This window comes from Centrocercus urophasianus, unplaced genomic scaffold, assembly GCF_019232065.1.
Source record: "Centrocercus urophasianus isolate 14NV4802_14NV808 unplaced genomic scaffold, USGS_Curo_1.0 seq_63, whole genome shotgun sequence".
NCBI lineage: Eukaryota > Metazoa > Chordata > Aves > Galliformes > Phasianidae > Centrocercus > Centrocercus urophasianus.
In genome coordinates, this window is record NW_024885233.1 from 598,576 (window position 1) to 619,321 (window position 20,746).

The window sequence follows — 20,746 nt, forward strand, 5'->3', positions numbered from 1 at the left end:
TTGGGCAGGGGAACCAAAAATGGCTTTCCTGAAAAGCCTCAGTTTATAATTACAACAGGGTGGGAAAGAGAGCATTAAACCCAACGTAAGGTCCTTGCAAGTTCAGCCAGCTGCTTATCAATTAATTTGCAGATGCATGATCAGCAGATCTCCAGCACTACATTTCCTGGAAAGTAGTGATTTCTGTTCTGGGCAAGATAGACCTAGCCCCTCATAACCTTCTTCTCTGAATTATTATTATATTCATCCAGCATGTTTGACATGTCTTAAAATGAGTTTTTCAGTTGGAAAGGTGAGTCAGTTTATGTTGGGAGAATAAAACAGATTCTGACACTTTATGGAGTTAAAGCAGAGGCAGTATATTGGAAAAAATACAACTCTTGTATAACATGAAGTGTACTTCTGATTGGTTGCAGGTGTGAAATACATGCAATGCCTCTACAGTTGATCATCTAGCACGCAGTTAGCACGAGGTCTATCTTGGATCTTGGATCATGCACCCAAGCTTCTTCTCTGATTCGTTGGCAACAGGCAGCTTTCTTAGCTAACCTCAGCTAAGCTTTGTAACTTCTTTCTTTTTTCCTAGTACAGCTCTTTTTCTGCTTATGCATCTCCTTTCTCTTGCTGACTTTGTCAAAGACTGTGACTGCCCGGAGTCAGCAGCATTTGTACCAAAGCACATAGGCCTTAGTCTAGACTCACGTAGTCATGTCCTCTGCTAACCAAGTATGTCTCTATAATTTTGTGTTTACTGCTGTGGGAGGTCAAATCAAAAAGGCAGCCCTTGTATGGCAGCACAATGGTTCATGGCAAGAGCAAGTGTTATGCTGCACAGGATCGGTGCAACAACTTGAATTACAAGTGGCTCTTGTAGTGTTTTGGTTTTTTTTTAAGAGATTAACTGATGTTCCTGTGAATATTGCAACTGATTCTCTGTATGTAGTGGGGGTGGTCAAGCAATTGAAACGGTTGGTGCTTAAGGAATGTAAGCAGAAAGAAGCATATGCATTGTTCTGCACTTTGTGGTTTGTACTTGAACCAAAAAATGCATGACTATTTCATTTGCCATATTCGTAGCCATTCTGGACTATCAGGGATTCTGGTGAAGGGTAATGACTGCGCTGACGCTTGTCAATAGCTTGTCATACCTATTTAGTCAGGGCTCCGCTCAGATGAATTCGCGTAACACAATTTCTTTCACCAAAGTTCTTGCAAAACAGCTTGGTCTACCCCTGGTGGAGGCTAAAGGTATTGTCCAGTCCTGCCCACATTGCCAGGGCATTGTGCCTACCCGTGAGGGGGACAGTTAACCCACGGGGTTTACATTCCTTACAGATATGGCAAATGGATGTTAGTCATGCCGGAGTCTGGAAAGCTGAAGTATGTATGTACGTGTTTGTATTGACATCTTTTTCCATGCTACATGGGCTACAGCACAAACTGGTGAAACAGGCCGCCATGTTCAACGTCATCTTCAATCTGTTTTCATGGTACTTGGCATTCCTGGATTAATCAAAACTGATAATGGGCCCAGGTATGTCAGTAAGGCAGCACAAACTGTTCTGGCCCTTTTGGGTGTTGCCCATACAACAGGGATCCCCCACTCACCTACAGGCCAGTCGCTAGTAGAGCAAGCGCACAGTGTTAAAAGAGCAGCTACTTAAACAGAAAAAGGGGGAGGCAGTGCAACATCATTAGCCTTAAGTGGTTTATTGTTAAATGTAGATTCAGTACGGCATGCAACATTGCAGAACTGTGCTGCGATAGATTTTTTTGCTTCTAGCACATGGCTGTGAAGATATTGACAGTATGTGTTGTATGAATCTTTCAGATCATTCACAATCTATCCATAAAGCCACGCAAGACCTACAATAGCTATCCCAAAAGCTAGTTGTGGAGAATTCCTCCTTAGGGCAATGACTGGCAAGTTTAGGCATTACAGGATGGCTGAAAGATTTAGTGATAAACTGAATGGTAATCGTGATAGTAATTTTAATCATGCTCACAATTATCCCATGCATTCTTAGTTGTGTTCAGAAGGCACTGCACAAAGCTGTTTCTGCAGTTTTTTTGGTTCATACAGAGAAAGGGGGAATTACAGAGAAATACTTGGTTAGCAGAGGACATGACTACGTCCTTACCCAAATCATGGTATCGTTAAGGTTGAAGAGACCACCAAGATTCCCAAGTCCAGTTGTCAGCCCACCCTATCATGCCCATTTAGCTATGTCCAAGCAGAGGTATGTGGCAGTGCCTATGATGGCAGTCAGGGTCCAGCCTCATTCTGAGCAGGAAGGACATGGATGGCTTTCAGTTTTTCTTTCCATCCCCTATAAGGGGATTTCTTCATTTTTGATGGCCAGGGCTGAGTTCTACAGCCTGCTTTAAACCTGTGTGTGCCCATCATAAACAGTGCTGGGACAGCAGCTCACTATAATGCTGTGTGCTCAAACAAATTTACTGTGACTTGAGGCTGGTCAGTATGTCTCTCTTCTGCACCATTTATAGAGACTTTGGGATTCCTATGGATGAAAGGCACAATTTAAGAGCAGGCATCAATTTACCCATATATAGGAATGACAGCTGGCCTTGGTTAATGCATTGGGCATGCTGTAAAGCCTGTGTGTTTTCCCAGGCTCTCACAGTGGGAGTGGATTCAGAAGGTTGCTCTGTGCAGTTGAGTATGGGGACAAACAGGCTGAGTTACAGGAGATGTGGATTTTTATGGTGTCTGGATGTCTCTTTTTTTTTTTTTTTTTTTTTTTTTTTAATGTGAAAAAGCAAAGGAACAGACTTTTATTTCAGGCAGCATTGAATGTCATTTCTTAATGCAATGCTCTGCATGCTCCAGCAAGCTCCACTGATAGTATCAGTTAGTTGTGGCTTGTCAGTATGCGCCAGCTGAGTGGTGAGGCTGCAGAAATAGTTACTTTTAGTGGGGAAACAAGTATCAACGTTGGTCCAAGATCACCAGGAAGTCAGCAGAGGGGTTGGGTAAAGCAGCACATCTGCCAAGTGCTATTCTTCAGGGTTTCTGATTAGGATTGTTGAGAAGCTCCCAACTGAAGTCATCACCATACATATCTACAAGCAAACTAAATTCTGTCACTTGTGTTTTGCAGTGTAAGTTTACAGCTAACCCCCAGTAGCCCAAGTTTGGTCTTTCTCAGAGTCATTTTATGTTGTAAATGCATCTTTTATGTGGAAAAAAAAAAAAAGAAAAAAAAAAAAGAAAAAGGATCTCTGACATATATCCCCATAGTTCTGCACACTTCTGAATCACTTCTGAGTATAAGGCTTCCTCTTCAGTTATCATATGAAATCACACCAGACCTACGGATATAGGTCCCATCCAACCTGGGATGGATGGGGCTGTGAACAACCCGGTCTCAAGGGAGGTATCCTGCTTATATCAGGGGGTTGGAATTAGGTGATCTTAAACCATTCTATGATTCTATATCACAAGTGAATAGAAAGAAAAGAAAACAAGCAATGCCAGCCCAGCCTACCTTCTAAGTAATATAATAAATATTTCCCTTGGCTGCTTTGAAAAGAGCATAGTGCCTTTACCAGAGTTAAATTTGATCAGTCTTCCTGCTTTCCATTCAGGGCTGGTTTGCGTCTCTGTGCCACAGGTAACTCACAGTAACACAGCTTCAATTTATGCTGGAATTGAGATCAGAATTGAGATGATTGGACCTACTCTCTAAAATCACATCAGGAACTGCTGACTGCAGTGTGGAATATATGTTATCTTCCTAAACCCAATGCAATATTTACAATGAGATAAAACTAAAATGTAAAAATAATCTAGCTTCAGGCTCTCACGCTTTGCTACAAATGCTTTGTCTGCCCTGGCCGACAAAATGCTCTTGGCTTCTGATCAAAGAAAACTAAGTGGAAGCCGCTTTGTCTTGATGTTAAGAAAGCTTTTGACAGAGAGTCCCTGGAAGCCTTGCTAAGCAGAGCAAGCGTGGTGGTATGCTCTGGAAGCACACAGAAAGGAAATACACTGAACAATGCACCTATGGCGTGATTTCTCCTCCAGAAAGGGCTGTGTTTAGACCAGCTACAAAGATGCAGTCTCTACTGTTATCTGCTGTTAGGGCTGCCTGTGTGGCTCTTATTGCCCTCTCTGGTTACAGCTTACCTGTTTTAGGGCTTAGGTAGGGTTGTGTAAGGAGGACTTCAGCTCTACTCACTTGGCCAAGGTCAAGAATGAGCCTCTGAGGAATTACTTGCAGAAGTCTGGGGAGCTGCTGGCCTTCCATTTGCGGGTGGTGGCACATCTGTTCTCAGCTGTGTTCAGAACACGAGGTATTAAATCACTTTCACCCTTCAGCTGCTGAAACCATGCAAATAACAACACGTTAAAGGGTTAAACAAAGTGCGGCATAACAATTAATGGAATCTTAGCATCATAAAGGCTGGGAAAGACCTCCGAGACCATTGCGTACACCCCCACCCCCACCACACGTCCTTCACTGCCGCTTCTCCACGCGCTGATGGGCTGGCAGACTGGCCCAATCAGGGGTGCTCTGCAAGATGCACCTACAGCCATCTGGCCGGCGGAGCCGGACCTGCCGCAGCAGGGAGAGGGGGAGGGAGGGAGAGGAAAGGGGGTGAGGGCGGGCGGCGGGGCGGGGACGCCGCGAAATGGCCGCCAGCCCCCAGCCCGCCCCTGAGGCCGTCACTGCCGGCCGCCGCCCCGCCTCGCCCTCCCTCCCCGCTGCCGGTCTTCTTCCCCGGCATGCGGAGCGGCGGCGGCTGAGGCTCGGCGCCTCCGAGGCCATGTCGCCGCGGGCCGCCTTTCCCGGGGAGGTACGGCGGGCGTCCGCCTCGGCGTGCAGCCGATCCCGCCTGCGGAGCGGCAGCACGGTGCTGCTGCCCTCCATGCTGATGTTCGGCGTCATCCTGGCCTCCAGCGGTCTGCTCTTGATGATCGAGAAGGGCATCCTGGCCGAGGTGAAGCCACTCCCATTGCACCCGGCTGCCGGGGAGGTTTCCCGGCGGGTGGAGACTCATGGAGGGGATCTGGAGCATGAGGTGCTGCGGGACATCCGGAACCGCACCATCCGCTCAGTGTGCGGGCAGCGGGCCATGCCCCGCAGCATCTGGCAGCTGCCAGCCGGGCAGCGGCGGACGGTCCTCCGTCACCTCCTGGTCAGCGATAAGTACCGCTTCCTCTACTGCTACGTGCCCAAGGTGGCCTGCTCCAACTGGAAGCGCATCCTGAAGGTGCTGGATGGGGCGCTGGAGAGCGTCAACGTCAAGCTGAAGATGGACCACAAGAGCGACCTGGTGTTCCTGGGGGACATGACGCCCGATGAGATCAACTACCGCCTGAAGAACTACTACAAGTTTGTCTTTGTGAGGAACCCGGCTGAAAGGCTGCTGTCGGCCTACAGGAACAAGTTTGGGGAGATCAAGGAGTACCAGCAGAAGTATGGGGTGGAAATAGTCAGACGGTATCGAAAGAATGGGGGGAAGTCGGCAGGCGACGACGTGACCTTCTCCGAGTTTCTCCGCTACTTGCTGGACGAAGAGGTGGAGAGGATGAATGAGCACTGGATGCCCATCTACAACCTGTGCCAGCCCTGTGCCGTGCGATATGACTTCATCGGCTCCTATGAGCGGCTGAATGAGGACGCCAGTCGTGTCCTGGAGGAAGTTCAGGCTCCGTCCTTCATCCGCTTCCCAGAAAGGCAGTCATGGTACAAGCCGGTGACAGCAGAAACACTCCATTACTACCTGTGCAACACCCAGCGCAGGCTGATAAAAGAGCTGCTCCCAAAGTACATCCTGGATTTCACTCTCTTTGCCTATCCCCTTCCAAACATCACCAGCGAATTCTGCAGGCAGTGAGGTGGTTTTTTGCTTTAGGATCTGGAGTAAATTCTGCAAGGTTTAGCTAAGACAGCGGTGGAGTGTTGCTGCAGGGCAGGGGAAGTTCAGATTGGATACTAGGAGACATTTCTTCTCTGAAGGAGCCATCAGGCACTGGAACAGTCTGCCCAGGGAGGTGGTAGAGTCACAACCCCTGGAGGTGTCCAAGAAACATTTAGATGTTGTCCTAAGGGGCATGGTTTAGTGGGGAAATACTGGTGCTAGGTGTACAGTTGGACTGGATGAACTTGCTGGTTTTTTCCAACCTTGGTGATTCTATATATAATTTCATAACTTCATAATTCTAAAGCACTCTTAATATAATTTTATATATTGCCTTTTCTATTAGGATACTTTTTGTATTATTCCAGTTCAAAGATGTACATATGCCGCTGACTTGAGCACAACAGCTTTTGTAAATCTATTTTTGCTGCAAATTCTTTTTATGATGCAACACAGAAAACTTCCATAAGGAAATCAAGAGGTAGACATATTTTAAGTACTCTTCTTCCCTTTTTTGAATCTATAGTACTACATGGTGCACAGCTGCATCAATCATTATATAGTTGCTGATGCACTTAAAGCACTGTTAAATGTGGTCTTAGGTTAGACAGGAGGTGGTTTTTCAGGTAGAAGTAGAAGACTTATAAACTTGGGCTTATTTTTCTTTTCTTTTCTCACCTGTAGATGATGGTTAGATGAGGCTGGCTTTTTTGTTGCTTTTTTTTTTTTCCTAGTGACAGCAATATTAATTCTTGTTTGTTTTTTAAATCATCAAACGTTGAAATAGAACTAGCATAAAAAAAAAACCTTATTTTGCATAACCTGAGGTATGAAAATGCAGGATATTCACCCAGTGTGACGTTATCAGGTGAGACATCAAGCCATAACAGTTTGTTCTTCTCTTTCTCTTTGAAATAAAGCAATACAGGGTTCCAATAATATCAAAATCCATCATGGCACTTAAAGCAGAAAAGAATAAAGACTGACCCAAGTTGTGGCAGCTCACAGCCTCAGTCACTGCCTGTGTGCCCACACACATTGAACTGTGGAAGATCTCCGGCCATGTTTGAAACAGCAGCAATTTGGGGTTTAGTTCTCCTTTTCTGGAAGTGCACACTGTTTGTATTTAATTATGATTGTTGAGTTTTAAAAGTTTGAGAGGTACTGGGCACATTGTTTTGGGGGGCTGTGTCCTCCTTTTTAATAAAGTTTTTATATGAACGAGTCTGTTGCTTTGTGCTTTTTTTTTCAATGTTAATCTTTATTTTCATTCTCAGCATAGAAGTATGACAAATAGGCAATTCCTGCCTTGGAAGGAAACTCATCCAATCCAGAGGGTGAAAGAATTCCATGGCACAGGTAATGAGATGAAAAGCAGCAGCAGAATAGGCCTCTAATTGCTGTGGAGTTGGAAGGTGGATTACAGCAGGGACTTAGTGGAGTAATCCACCTTTTTGGGAGAAGGAAAGCTAAGAGGTTTCTGTCTTTTTTTTAAAAAAAAAGCTTGCTAAAATTGCCTGGAAGGAGGGCATGGAGACACATCCAAGTGAACTCAAAGTGGAGGGATGAAAAATCCCACCGAGGGCAATTGGCCAAAGTAAATTAATAGATTTATTCCTGGCAAAGTTACCACCGCCTCTGCTGAAGTGAATTCAGTCTGACCTTCAGGTCTGCCTAACTAGGAGTAAGTTGGTTGGACTTCAGTGTCTTTGTGAGGAGTATTTCCTATTTGTTTCGCAGCTGGGCTTTTAATTAAAAGATTATTTATCAGTAATATTAAAGGCTCAGGCTGCTTGTTTATCTGCTGCACTTTCTGTTCCCTGTATTCATATTTTTAGTCTCTTGTCTCCTTAATCTGATGTATTGCATTCAGGTGTTTTGTGGAGCCTTTATGTAATTAATTGCCTTTTTCTCTGTAAAGAAGAGCAGACAGCCTTCTCCCAGCTCCTTATACTCTCCCATGAGGAAGATTTTAATGAGGGCAAAATCTGCAGAACCTCTTTGGTTGAGCAGAGATTTGTCCCATACCTGGGAAAGTGTGGCCTCTTGCAGGCTGCTGAATGCAAGCCTGAAAAATAAGTTGGGTTTCCATTAATAATAATTCATTTTATCCATAGCCAAAAGTTTCTAGAGAAGTCTTTTTTTAATTTAAAAAAAAGATCTCAGCAGCAGTGCCATTTTTTTTTTAATCAGGCATTTCTCTGGTGTAGATTGAGTCCTGAGCAAATTCCACAAGGACCCAGAGAACAGAGAGAGGAGAAAACGCATGCAAAAGCAGCAAGAAGGGCTTCAGCTCAGCATATAATCAATGAATATTAAGATGCTATAATCACAAAATAAACAAAAGAGTTTAGCAAAGCAGACAATGATAACAAAAAGAGAATAGATAGAAAGCTTACCTGTATCCTGGGCTCACTCACAGAACTCCAGCAGAGCCAGCTCTTCAATAGGTTTAGGAGGGGTGCAGCCAGACAGCACAGGTGAAGGCAATTCACCTGTGCTCCTGTGGCTGACTCATTGCTCGCCTCAGGTGATCAATCAGAGGTTCAGGCTGTGACTCAGCAGTTCCCATTCAGCTCAGGTACACACTGAGGAGGTAATTATAAACCTAGGAGTTGTCTTTGATTGAATGCATTTTCCATTTTTTCTACTTTGTCACGTTTGCAGTCACCCAGCAGAATAAAAAGACTGAAAAGATTATGGCTTTACCTTTTGAGTTTCTCTTGTTGTTGTTGTTCTGTATTAATCCCCAACACTGTATGGAATGCCCCCCAACTTTCCCAGATCTACAATTGGATATTTTGGCACTAGAGTTTTGTCACTGCATTTCTCTCTGATTTTCCTGATTTCATATTGAACTCTGGTGATTCTTGGACCCGCTGATCCAGTCCTGTCTCTGTAAGTCTTCAAGAATTGTGGATGTGTAGCACTGAGGAAGGTGGGGATGGATTCAGGCTCTACTTGATGATCTTAGAGGTCTTTTCCAACCTTAATGGTTCTATGATTCTATTTAGGAACATAGGTTGGTGGGCATGGTGGTCTTGGGTTGACTGTTGGACTTGATGACCTTAGAGGTCTTCTCCAACCTTAACAATTCTGTGATTTCTACCAAACTTGAGAGAAGAATGGTGGAAGGAAAAAGACCCAACAGCAAGGAAGTGACACGTTGCAAAGCTTCACAAACTGCTGTAGCTTACCTGTTCCCAGTTATCATCTTTGCTATTGCTCTCTTGGGCTGGAAGTACCTGCAGGCCCTGGTCATTTCATGGAAGAATCTAAACCATGCTGCTTGAACTGAGATTGAAAGAAGAGAAATACTGGTGCTGTAATTCATCCACTTTTAATAACATAAGATAAACATATGTGAATGATACTGCTCAGCTTGAAATCACAGAGAATTCCCTTTTCATCCAGGCAAGTGTTTATGCTCTGTTAATTTGTATGATATTTTTCTGCTTTAGAAATTCACTGTAGGTCAAGACTTAAACATATAACATTGTGTGTCTACACACAATCTAAAAGAGCATCGTGTTCCCCTGCACAAAGTACTAAAGCCAGTCAGCTGCAGCCTGTCATGGTGATATTGTGTATTGGTTTGCTGGGTTATTTCTCATAGTTAAGAACACTCAACATTGACTTTCTGCTGTAAGTGATCCTTCTGTGAAACAAGACTCATGTATCCTGTTGCTTTATGGAAGAAGACCTCAGTGTCTGAATTGATGGGAGAAGGAAGGGCCCTGCTTTCCAGTGCTTCACCAGCTGAGAGCTATAGGAAGTCCATCCCTGCTCCATATTGCTTAAATGATTACTGTGTGTCCCTGAGCCAACTTTCTGAATTTGTGAATTTGTGTGCCAACTTTCCACGTTGCACTAGGACTGCAGCAAGAAGGAAGAAGTAAGCTGCCTGGTTTTAGCATTCAGAGCTGCTGCTTTGACTTCCCCCTTGGAGAAGGGCAATCACAATCCCCCATTGTTTCAAAGTCTCGTTTCACATAATGTCTTGCTGATTCCAGCGCTAGGAGGTCTGGAAAGCCTCATTTCAGCATAGTTTAAGCTGTTTGCTAAAGCTCGAGGATTTCATATCAGGCAGAAGAAATGGCTTTGGCCCCAGTGACCTGGCGAAGATGCAACAGCACTGCAGAGCCAGCACTGGTGACAGGCAGCACTTGCTGAGCCAACAATTGGCAGCTGCAGCCTGGGCACTTCATATTTCTAACCAACTGCATTGAAGCCGGCCACTTGCAAAAGAGAAGAGTTTTATGTGTATTCCCTCTGGTCGCTGCAGCTGAGCGCCAGTGCTACATCAGATTTTTTCCTCTTTCCTGTTGGCTTTTATTCCTGTTGCTTTTGCAGAAATAAATAACTTCCTTGACAGGCTCTGGTGGTGAAATAAGTGCACGCACACTGCCAGTCTCCTTGCTGGCTACTAGCCATACCCCTGTGTCTAATAGGAATAAAGCTGTGGATGATTGTTTCAGCGTCTGTACAAGGCAGAAAAACAGATTTACTTCTCCTCTTTGTTTTCATTCATTTATTATTATTTGTTGTTGTAATAATATTAATATTGAGTCTGAGGTATATTCTAGCCTTGTAATAATTCTTAATCCTTAGGGTTTATCAGCCTATTAGTTGTGCATCTTATTTCTGGGAACCCAAATTCTATTGAAAAAGCTCCTTATAATCAGATATTCCCATGATACAGAGGCTCACACCTATGATCTCATGGACTTTTGGAGGGGCTTATTCAGTTGCATGTATTTTGGTAGCAGGGATAGAAGCTCAAGTCAAACTTGGATGGTATCATCCTTTGGGAGAAGAAATACCCGTCTTCTAGTAGGAAGCAGGGAAAAACTGCTTCAGGTGAGGCCTTGGGGGCAAAAATTCGGGATGAGGCCATTGGGATCCTCTAGGCTGAGATTTGCAGGGGGCTTACAGTATTCCCATTAGTGAATGAACCAGGTGTGAACTGGTGTCCTCATATCCCATCAAAGAGCTAGGGAAGGCAAGACAGCTAATTCGCAGAAAATATCTATAATTTATCAATAATGACAGCTCATGCTAGGCAGAAGCAATGAGCCTCATACCCTCAGGCTATGTTTTTCATTTCGCCAAGTGCTCAGCATCACCCTACATGCAGATTTATTCCTCTGGATGGGGCTTGAATAGGTGGATTCACTCAAAAGCAGCCTTACAATGAAACATCTGCCCAACAATGCTCCCATTGTTTGAGAAATTATATGGAGCAGTTGGGAAATGACAAGTTTGTGGCTCAAACTCTTCCTCACTGTCTATCAATTGAGTTTGGTGGTAGACCAAGCCCTGAGGTATTCCCCTCGCTTTCTCATTGAGACAGGGCAGTTCTTAAAATTAAGCAATGAGCTCCAAAGAGGAAGTTTTTGGGAGTGGCTATCCCCCATTATGAAATCTGTGGGAATGCTAGGATTTTCAAGAGCAACCTCTGGATGTTCTGGATTTCAGTATTTGTGTGTTTTACTTGGATACTTGGTCTTCCCCAAGTTGGCATTAAGTAATAAATGAACGTCCTGGTTTCAAGTGAAATGCAGCCATTTTGTGGCCTTGTGAAGGGAAAGGATGGAGAAAAGCTCTTTTATCTCCTGTGATATTCCTGAGGGTGGAAGAGGGAACAGAAGGAATGGGGACTGCAGTCATGCTCTCCCTGATGCTGGAAGGAAGGCAATAACAAAGTCCCCATAAAAATGTAATGGCAAGGAGAGAATCTCAGCTCTGGGAGAGAGAAATGTCCCACAGTAATGGCAAGAACAGGAGAGGAGATTCAAGTTGCATGCAGAATACTATACACTTCAAGGTAGCTGCATTACATTGCTTCTTTTAGGCCATCTCCTATTGACAGAAACCTCACAGCAAGAAATTAAGGGTATTTTTGTTTAAAAAAAAAAAAATCCCACTGGTTGTAATCATGCCTGCCTTTCCTTTGCAGCTAGTTCTGATGGCCTGCTGAGCATCATTAATTAGCATTTGGGTATCAGTGGCCAGATGAGACAATTAGAAAAGAGTAGAAGTATAAGAGCTCCTGCTTTCTCCCTGCTAAATTGCAGAATCTGAGCATTAAATGGGGACGGGTGGATGGGTCTGTGCATGGGGACAGTTGGCTCTGAGCTGTGAGCAGTCCCCACCAGATGCTGGAGGACTGCCTGGCTTCCCAGCTCTTAATGAGCTCCTTGCTCCCAGCAGGAGGGATCAGTGCAGCCCCATGTGAAGCTCTTGGTTAGGACTGCATCACGTCCTGTGGCTTTTAATCAGCACTGGAAAGGGATTTAGAGAAGCAATGTTGGGCAGGTCAGGCATAGGGCAGCCTGGGGACTCAGTCTGTTTCAACTCCTCAGAAAAAAAATTCTTTTGATTTCCTTCCAATCCTTCACATAAAACGACTCTAGGGCAGATTTTGGCCGAGAGCTCTGCTGATGGATGAGCCGTTTTGTCAAGAAACAAGACTGACTGCAGCAGCTGCTTGCTCCAGCAGCTACAACCCTGGTGTTCACACATGGAAGGGATTTGGGAGCAAAGATGTTGTTTTTATGACCTTGCTTTCCTGAATGGAGTCCTGGTTTTGCAGAATGAAACAAGCAGGTCCCCAGGCTCAGTTCCAATATGAAGCCACGCGTTAACAAAGCTCTCAATGGGAATGACCCAACCCTTTCAGCTCCCAGTGGGAGGCTGCATAAGGTAGGATGTGCTGGCACAGCCTCCTCTCAAAAGCAAACAAAAAGGGGTTAAACAACAACAGAGGGAGGAATATTTCCCCAGAAAGCATTTTGTAGGGTCAATCTGCTGCAATGGCTCTCAACCCACCTCCTTAACTCCTGGTTTTTCTCATCTCCTTATGCTAGAGAATGAGACAGGATGGGGATGTTTTCCATCCCTTCCAACATCCCCGGTGCTGCCAGTGCATGCTTTCTATTACAGTTCCATTCAGCAAATGGCTTCAGCGTGCAACCATGGCGTCACAGGCTATTAAAAAGAATAATAGAGAACAACCGTGGGAAAAGGGCTGTCGTATTTCCAGCTCTTCTGGTGAGGAGCACTGAGCCAGGCAGCAGCAAACCCTGAGCACTTCCCTCACTCTTTTTCTTGTACCGTTATGTCCCTGTCTGCAGGCTGGTTTTTATGGCTTAATCCTGGAGAGTTTTGCTCCTTTTTCTCATTGTAACATGCGTGGATTGTAATCCAGAGATCTCCATCACTGGTTTGAGCAGCTGCTCAGCACTGTGTGACTCCTGCCCAGAGCCCCCAGAACAGCACCCATAAATCAGTGCAGCTCAATCCTAACACCTCTCCCCATTGCCATTGGATTATTCTGCTTCATCATCAGCTCCTTTGGTGATGCATGAGCCCAAAAATCTCTGCTAACCCTCAGACTGGCTAGCAGAACTCATAAATTGGGAGTGCTGGAAAGCTGGAAAGCACCCAAAGTCTTCCCAAATACTTTTGCCAGAGTGTGAGGAGGAATTTAAGGCAGCCCGGGTTCTTCTGGCAGTAAATAAGCTCTGTTCCTATGAGGGTGCAGAAGGCATGGGGTGATGACACTTAGCATTTGTGCATGTATTTTGACTGCAGGGCGATGGGGAAAAGAAAAAAGTGAATCGATTCATATAGCAGGAAAAATATTTGGCAACTGAAGTGAAGCAGTGCTTGGAGCTCTTTGCATCTCATTGAGCGTGGGCTTCAAACACACACCAGCAGCCCCAGTGCTTGGCAGCTGATAGGAAAAAACAAGAGGTTTACGCACGAAGTGGTGATGTCTGCCCATACATGAGAGGCAGCTGCTAAAAATTGCAGGGTGCAAAAAATGGGGAAAAAAAAATTGTTCTATCATACTGTTGTATGGCATCTGTGTGAAAAGCCATGGATGAACACACAAGAGATATCAGGATTTATAGAATGAGAGGTGATGGCCTTCATTAGCACCAGTGGGTGTCCTGATTGAATATTAGGGAATATTTCATCTCAAACAGAGTTGTCAGGCATTGGAATGGGCTGCCCAGAGAGGTGGTGGGGTCACTGGCCCTGGAGGTGTTCATGGAGTTGTAGCACTGAGGGACATGGTCATTGGGCACTGTGGAGGTGAGTTGGGGTCTTAGAGGTTGGTAGTAGGGAGGGTGGAGATCCTGGGGGCAGCTGTGAAAATGTGGTTCATTGCAAAAAAAAAAGCTCTTTGTGCTGGGCAGGACGGCGTACTTGTGTTTCTTTTCCCTGCTGTGAGTTCATAAATAGATGCAGGAGCTGAGAGGGAGTTTGACAGCAGCTGCAGTGCTGTGATGGGATAAAACCCCAGGTTTTTTGCCCCTGTTAAGCTAACATTTCTCAGCATTAACACTCCCTCTCTGTATCTCTGTGATATTTTAGCTACGCCCTGGAATTTCCCATATCCAGGCTATTCCCTGGGGCAAATCTCTCCCATCTCTCCCTCACCTCTCTGCTACGGTGCTAATGGGATGTGACCTAAGAGAAGAGATGGGGATAGGAGTGGGGACATCCACTGAAATAAAACTTGTTTGCTTTTGGGTCTGTTGCAGGTTTTACAGGGTCTTTGCATGGTTTCACACTCATCCTGTCTTTTTTCAGCTCGCTGTGGTTCCTGCATGATTTTTGTTGTTTTTTTTTTTCTTTTTTTTTTTCTGGAGCTCTTGCATGTTTTTCCAGGCTTCATGCATCTAATTTAGTGAAGGGTTAATACACATTTTTGCCAGGGTTTATTGCATGCTTTTCTGAATTGATTCATGTTTTACCAGGACTAGGGAACGTTCTGCCAGGGTTGATGCATATTTTCCTGGGATTTCTAAGATTTGTGGGCTCTGCCAGCTGCTCACTCCCTTACACATGGCCCCATAGTGGGGCAACAGCATTTCCCACCCTGCAGCAATGGCAGGAAGCAATCTGGCACACAACATGTTTAGAGGAGACTGATGTCTCAGAGCCATCGAACCATTTAATTGCCAATAAATACAGCCCACATGTAAACAATTACAGGGATCCAGGAAACAGCATTGTCTTCTGTGAGCTGGCAGCCTGCAGAATCCCTGTGGCAAGTGGGTAAATGAAGATCTCTTGTCATAAGGAGGAAGGAACAGCAATGAGCCTGCCTGGAGATCTGCTGGTGTTGCTCTGGGAGGTGATGACAGCTGTGGTGCAAAGGGTGAGGTTATGATGTTGGCTGAACGTAGGGGAACAAGTCGTAAAATTCATCCCTTCTCACTGATGGCCATATCAGGCTTTGTCCATCTCATCAGGATTGTTGCCATACCTTCTTTGGCCATGTCTCTTGGAAGAAAGAACTGAAAGGATCGACCCCAAGGTTTGGACATTTATAAGCATTATTTTTCTGGCACAGCAAGTGTTCTTTTGCCATTTTCCCTTAAAGCTGCTGTATGTTTGCTGAATTGAGTTTGACTACAGGATGCAGTCTGTTTCCTCCATTAGCTTCTTCACGCTTTATCTGTTCCATTAAGCTCACTTCCTGTGAACTCACTTTATCTCCTTATCCCATTTTCCTTTATTCTGGCACTGAAGCTAATTGGACAATGTTAGGACACTGCTGATTACAAAACATTTTTGAGAGAAGTCACCACCCAGCAGCTAAAATTCACTCTTACGTTTACATGTGCTCTGTAGGTAAGCATTGCATTACCCATCTTCTAAAAGAAACCACACTGACTTCATGGACTTCTTCATGTTGACTTCTTCATGTTGAATTCTTCATAGTCTGATTGTTGGGTGGTCCTTTGTGGAGCCAGGAGTTGGACTCTGTGATCCTTATGGGGTCCTTCCAACTTGGGATATTCTATGATTCTATGGGGCTTGCAAGGTAGCATGCAACAAGTTGGTGAGGTAGCTAGGATAAGGGCTGGTTGGAGGGATAGGAATCAGAGCCATGGGGAAGGAAAAAGTGGATGCTGGAGACTGGAACAGATGTCACATAAATTTAGGTGGTTGCAAGAGACAGAGACATCTGAATGGGGTCTCCTCATGGACAGCAGAAGGAATAGAGACCACTAATGCACATCTGCACAGGTTTGGGCAGCCTGTGCTCATCAGAGACCACTTCCAGCTATGTATATGAAAGGTCAGATCCAAGCATCTGCACCAGAGAGACCAAATTTTTGAGGAAATTATTGACTCAGAAGATGGAGAAGGCCTGGCACAGGCTGCTTAGAGGAGCTGTGGGTGTCCCATCCCTGGAGGTGCCCAAGGCCACGTTGGATGGGGGCCCTGGGACATCTTGAGCTGGTGTGGGACAACCAGCCCACAGTAGGGGTTGGGGCAGGGGGGCTTTACAGTCTCTTTCAACCCAACCATTCTTTGGTTCTATGAATTTTGGGGACCTTTCCAACCCAACTGTTCTGTGCTTCCTAGTGTTGGAATGGCTTTAAGGTCCCTCCCAACCTAACCACTCTGTGGTTCTGTGAAATTTTTTGATAGAGAAATTGCAGGATGGTGCATTTATCACTGAGTAGTCACAGCAGAGCACATCTGGATAATATCCACACCACATTTGGCATCCTGAAATTGCCCTGATACCCTACTTGGACAAGGAGCTGTATCATTAGGAAGGGACCCCAAATCCCCATTCCCATCTCAGAAGGAGAGATGTCAACCCAGCAGTTTGGCATTTCCCTGGAGTTTAGGGGGTTCCTATGGCAACAGAGCACTGCTTGTGGTAGCTCTTACCTTTATGGCAATAAAAGAGTGCTCACGCATATTTTCTGAAATTAGTGCTAGTCACCCTGCACAGTGCGTATTGTCAACATGGTTATACTAATCAGCAGCCAGTACACAAGCTGAGACAAAACAGGGGCTGAAATCATTTTTCCCTGCCTGTGCCCACAGCTGGGGGATGCATGGAGTGGGATCTGCCCTCAAAATTTTGCTTCCATATAAAACAAAACAAGGTTGCAAGATGACCCCATCCCCACTGTGGTAAAATCCTGAAGGCTTTGCTTGTCGCCCTCCAGAATGTTAAAACTGCAATGGAAGTGATGCCAGAGCTGTGGGTTTTAGGGGTAGATCCCAGCCCTGCTCCATCCTTGGCTTGTGGCTGAGCCCCAGTGGTACCCAATGGGTACTGGGTGATGGGGATGCAGATTTCTGGGAGCAGGACTTGGTCACCAGCTCAGGGGAAAATTAAGAATTAAGTATGGTAAATGTCAGATTTTTCTCAGAGAGGATTTGGTAACTGTGGAGGATATAACAAAGGAGTTTTTCACCATTTGGGAGCTGAATGAAGGGTAAACTGACTGAATGAAAGGTAAACTGGGGCTTAAGAAATCATCATTAATTTGCCACAGCAAGACCTTGCTATGCTTAGAGAAATGCAAGCTCTCAAATTCATCTTGCAAGGAGCTCAGGAAGAGAAGTTATCAGGGAATTGCATAATGGGATGGAAAATGTCCATTCATAAATTACTCCCAGTAATTCACCACTGCTGAAGGATTTGGCAGGTCATGGAGTGGAGACGTTAAGTGCGCCTGATCCAATGGGATCCAGGGTATTCCCCCATCTCCCTATCGATGTGGTGGGAGGGAAATGGGGTTCGGCTGGTCTCAGCTGAGCAGTAACGCGAATGGTGATGTCTGACAGTGAGTATGGACTGTGTGCCCTTTGGAAATTGTCACCTCTTGTGCTGCCAGTGGGAAGCTCATTTTCAGCCCTGGGGCTTTGTCATTGCAGTCTCACGGCTGTGAGTTAAACAGATGTAAGCTTGAGTTAAGCAAAATTATTACCTTAGCCCTTCAGAAATCAGGCTTCTAATCCCTGGCAGAAGGAGCAGGGGTGGGACGAGGGAAGACCACATAGAAAGGCAGCAGAAAAGTTCAAGGTGTAAAAATGGGCTGTTTGATGTATTACTTTCAATGGCATAAAACCAAGGTGCATAGATTCTGAGATGCTCCCTGCCTCAGATGGGGAGAAAAGCCTGGTGCTTTCTGGAGCTGGATACCCAAGGACTTCAGAGGACAACAAGAGCTCTTTGCAATCCAAGTGCAAATTGTGGAAATTCCATGATCAGAATTTCTGCCATTGAGCAATTTGATAACATTGCTCTGGCAGGTCAACATTATAGGATGCAGGACAATTTTAATGCTCTTAGGGTAACTTCCATGGGCTGAGCTCAACGTTAAGGATTCACCAACAAAGCCAGGCTGCTCTTAGTGGACTCAATGTGCCATCTACCCCTGACGAAATAGACTTGGCAATGTTTTCCATTAGGTCTTCTAGACAGAAGGCAGCAAGAGGTGATGTGGTTAAACGTGAAAATGCTTCCCTCCTATTTGGCCAGGTTATCTGTTCAACTTTTGGATGGGAAGAAATGGGAGATTTCTTAACAGATTGGCTTCAAACCTCTGAACTAGGAAAAGCCAGGAGAGGGCTCCTGTAGTGAAAATTCTTTAGTATTGGCCTGTCTGCAATAGCCTGTTGTTGTCCTGGAGCCAGCCTTTTTCTGAGTTCATCAGTTATGAACCACCATGGGTGATGCTATGTTTGGTGTATCTGATTTATGACCATCTCTTGGGTAAGAAAAACAGGAATAATGGATCCTTAAGATTTGTATGTGGTTGTAGTTTGTCATCTCATGTGTTGCCTGTCCCAGTTTTTCAAGGTCCCCTTTCCTTCCCAGCTATTATCTCTCAGTTGCTTTCTGGGGCATTAGACACCACTGGGAGATGCTATTATGGTTTAGTTCATTGGGACTTTAGAAGCAGCATTTTCATATCTCCCCCTCAGTGCAAGATGCTGAAAAGACAACACTGATAATATTGATGAGGGCAGAGAGGTATGTTAGCATTGATTTGCTAAGTGCACCGCTCAGTCTGCAAGGTATTTCTTGCCATCCTGTAACAACCAAGGGAATGGGGGGCTAGATTGTGCTCTTGCTCTGTTGGTGTTTAACACACATGAACTCCTAATTTGGTGGTTTCCAAAGGAATATTTGTGACCTTGAGCAGGTATATGGCAGCTAAGGGGAGGAAAAATGCAGAGCTAGCATTCTTTGGGCAGGATCGTTCCTCTTCTGCATCCTGCACCAAAATGAATGAGTCGTGCTTTTTTTTTTGTTTTGTCTTGTTTTGTTTTTCCACGGGCTAAATGACTCCTTATTCCTGTAGAAGCAGGAGCACTCAGGTCTGCCAAGTCCCACAGGCTCCAGTAGGGAACAAATTGCTGGAAGAGGAGCTTGACAGCCTGAAGCAGTTACAATTTGGCCGATGATGATGTCAGCTAAGTAGAAATGGGGCTAGCAGGCTTCTCTAGGGGTGATCTTCTGGAAGCTCCAACCCTTTTACTGCCTGAGCTTCCTGCTTAGGACCTTCAAAAAGTGCAAAGAACCACAAAGAGAATCAAGGAGTTATTGCTTATAGATCACAATTCCCTCTTTACCTGTACTAGATGGGGAGAAAGGACTCCAAGAAGTACATGCTAAGAACCATGGAGATGTGGCACTGAGGGATGTAGTCAGTGGACATGGTGGAGGTGGATTGGGGTTGGACTTGGTGTTCTTAGTGGTCGTTTCCAACCTTTATGATTCTATGATTGTAAGATGGGCCCTTTGCTGGACCTTGGCCATCTGTGGGCTCCCTGGGGATCTGCTGCTGTTTCCAAAATGAAATGTATTGAGGAAATAATATCACAAAATCAGTGTATTCCCATTGTATCTGGGACCAGACCACTGAGAATGAAGGCCAGCCATGTTTATCCTTGCCTAACTAGCATCACAGGAGGTGATTTGTCTTTAGATGGAAGCCATTACTCCTGATTTCAGTAGAAATTTCTTACCTCCACTATTCCCAGTGCTGCAGGAGCAAGTAAACCTCTGGGAGTCTGGCAGCACACATGTTAACTAGACAGATACTTTGAACCAGAAAAAAATGCAGGCAGTCCACATTCATGTTGAGCCTCTTGTGACCTAGAGTCGTCCTTCAAACATATTTTATCTAATTTACTTTCATTAAGTGAACAAATTGCATTCTTCTTCATGTGTACCAATTCCTTTGAATCAGAGGCTGTGATGACTGGATTTGTGGAGTGATTTTGAATGTATTCTCAGAACAAACTCGGGTTTTATCTCATCCTTACAAAACAGTCCTTTCCCATTTCCTGCATGTAACTTTGGAAGATGAGCAAAACATCCCAGCCAGGAGGGAGAGATTGAAAGGGGGGGAGAATGAGAACACAGAGAGGTAAACCTGCTATGGATCACTTCATGGGTGGTGAGGCCTTTCAAAGCTGCCCTCCTCTACTCCTTTAAAACCCCTGATCCTCAGCTGAAGGGGGAAAAAATTGACAAGAGGAGCTAAAGAGGACAATTCAAGGAGTTTTAATTAAGAGTGAGGTAATAAAGCTTTTGATGGGAGGAAATTAAGAAAGAAAGAAAGGATAGATGCTGGATAACAGCCTGTGATTTCCTATGGTACCATTGGTTGAAGGGAGGACTGATAGCCCAAGGCAAGTTGTAAAAATGCCATCTTTTTCAATCAATTAAAGCTAAGTGTGACAAAATAATGGCAAGTACAGATGAACTCTGTGAAAAAGGAGCTGTGATACTGCCCCATTCTTTCCATTTGCTAGACTCAGAGACACAACCTCAATTTTGTCTGTTTACTGCTTACTATAGTACAGAACCTGCCAAATCTGCCCATTCAGTAAATACCTCTAATTCAGCCTGGATTTTAGGAGAGGTTTAAGTTGGCTTTGAAACTGCAGGGATTTTCATCAGTTGGTGACAAAAAAAGAAGATGAAAAGGAGAGGGAGAGGGAGAGGGAGAGGGAGAGGGAGAGGGAGAGGAAGAGGAAGAGGAAGAGGAAGAGGAAGAGGAAGAGGAAGAGG

General features: G+C 45.0%; 1 protein-coding gene and 1 long non-coding RNA gene across 2 annotated transcripts; one reads left to right on the forward strand and one right to left on the reverse strand.

Annotated features, from left to right (window-relative positions):
- Nucleotides 1-2,742: 2,742 nt before the first annotated feature.
- Nucleotides 2,743-4,593, reverse strand: LOC122170142. Its single transcript, XR_006171707.1, has 2 exons — nt 4,203-4,593; nt 2,743-3,666 (listed from the first exon to the last, which is right to left on the reverse strand). It is a non-coding gene; the product is annotated as an uncharacterized LOC122170142 (long non-coding RNA).
- A 25-nt stretch (nt 4,594-4,618) lies between these two features.
- CHST14 (carbohydrate sulfotransferase 14) lies at nt 4,619-6,005 on the forward strand (the record flags this gene model as incomplete). Its single annotated transcript, XM_042836792.1, is given in 2 exon segments — nt 4,619-4,721; nt 4,724-6,005. Coding segments are annotated over 2 exon segments (1,245 nt in total), but the record flags the coding sequence as incomplete, so codon positions are not given.
- Between the last annotated feature and the right edge of the window lie 14,741 nt (nt 6,006-20,746).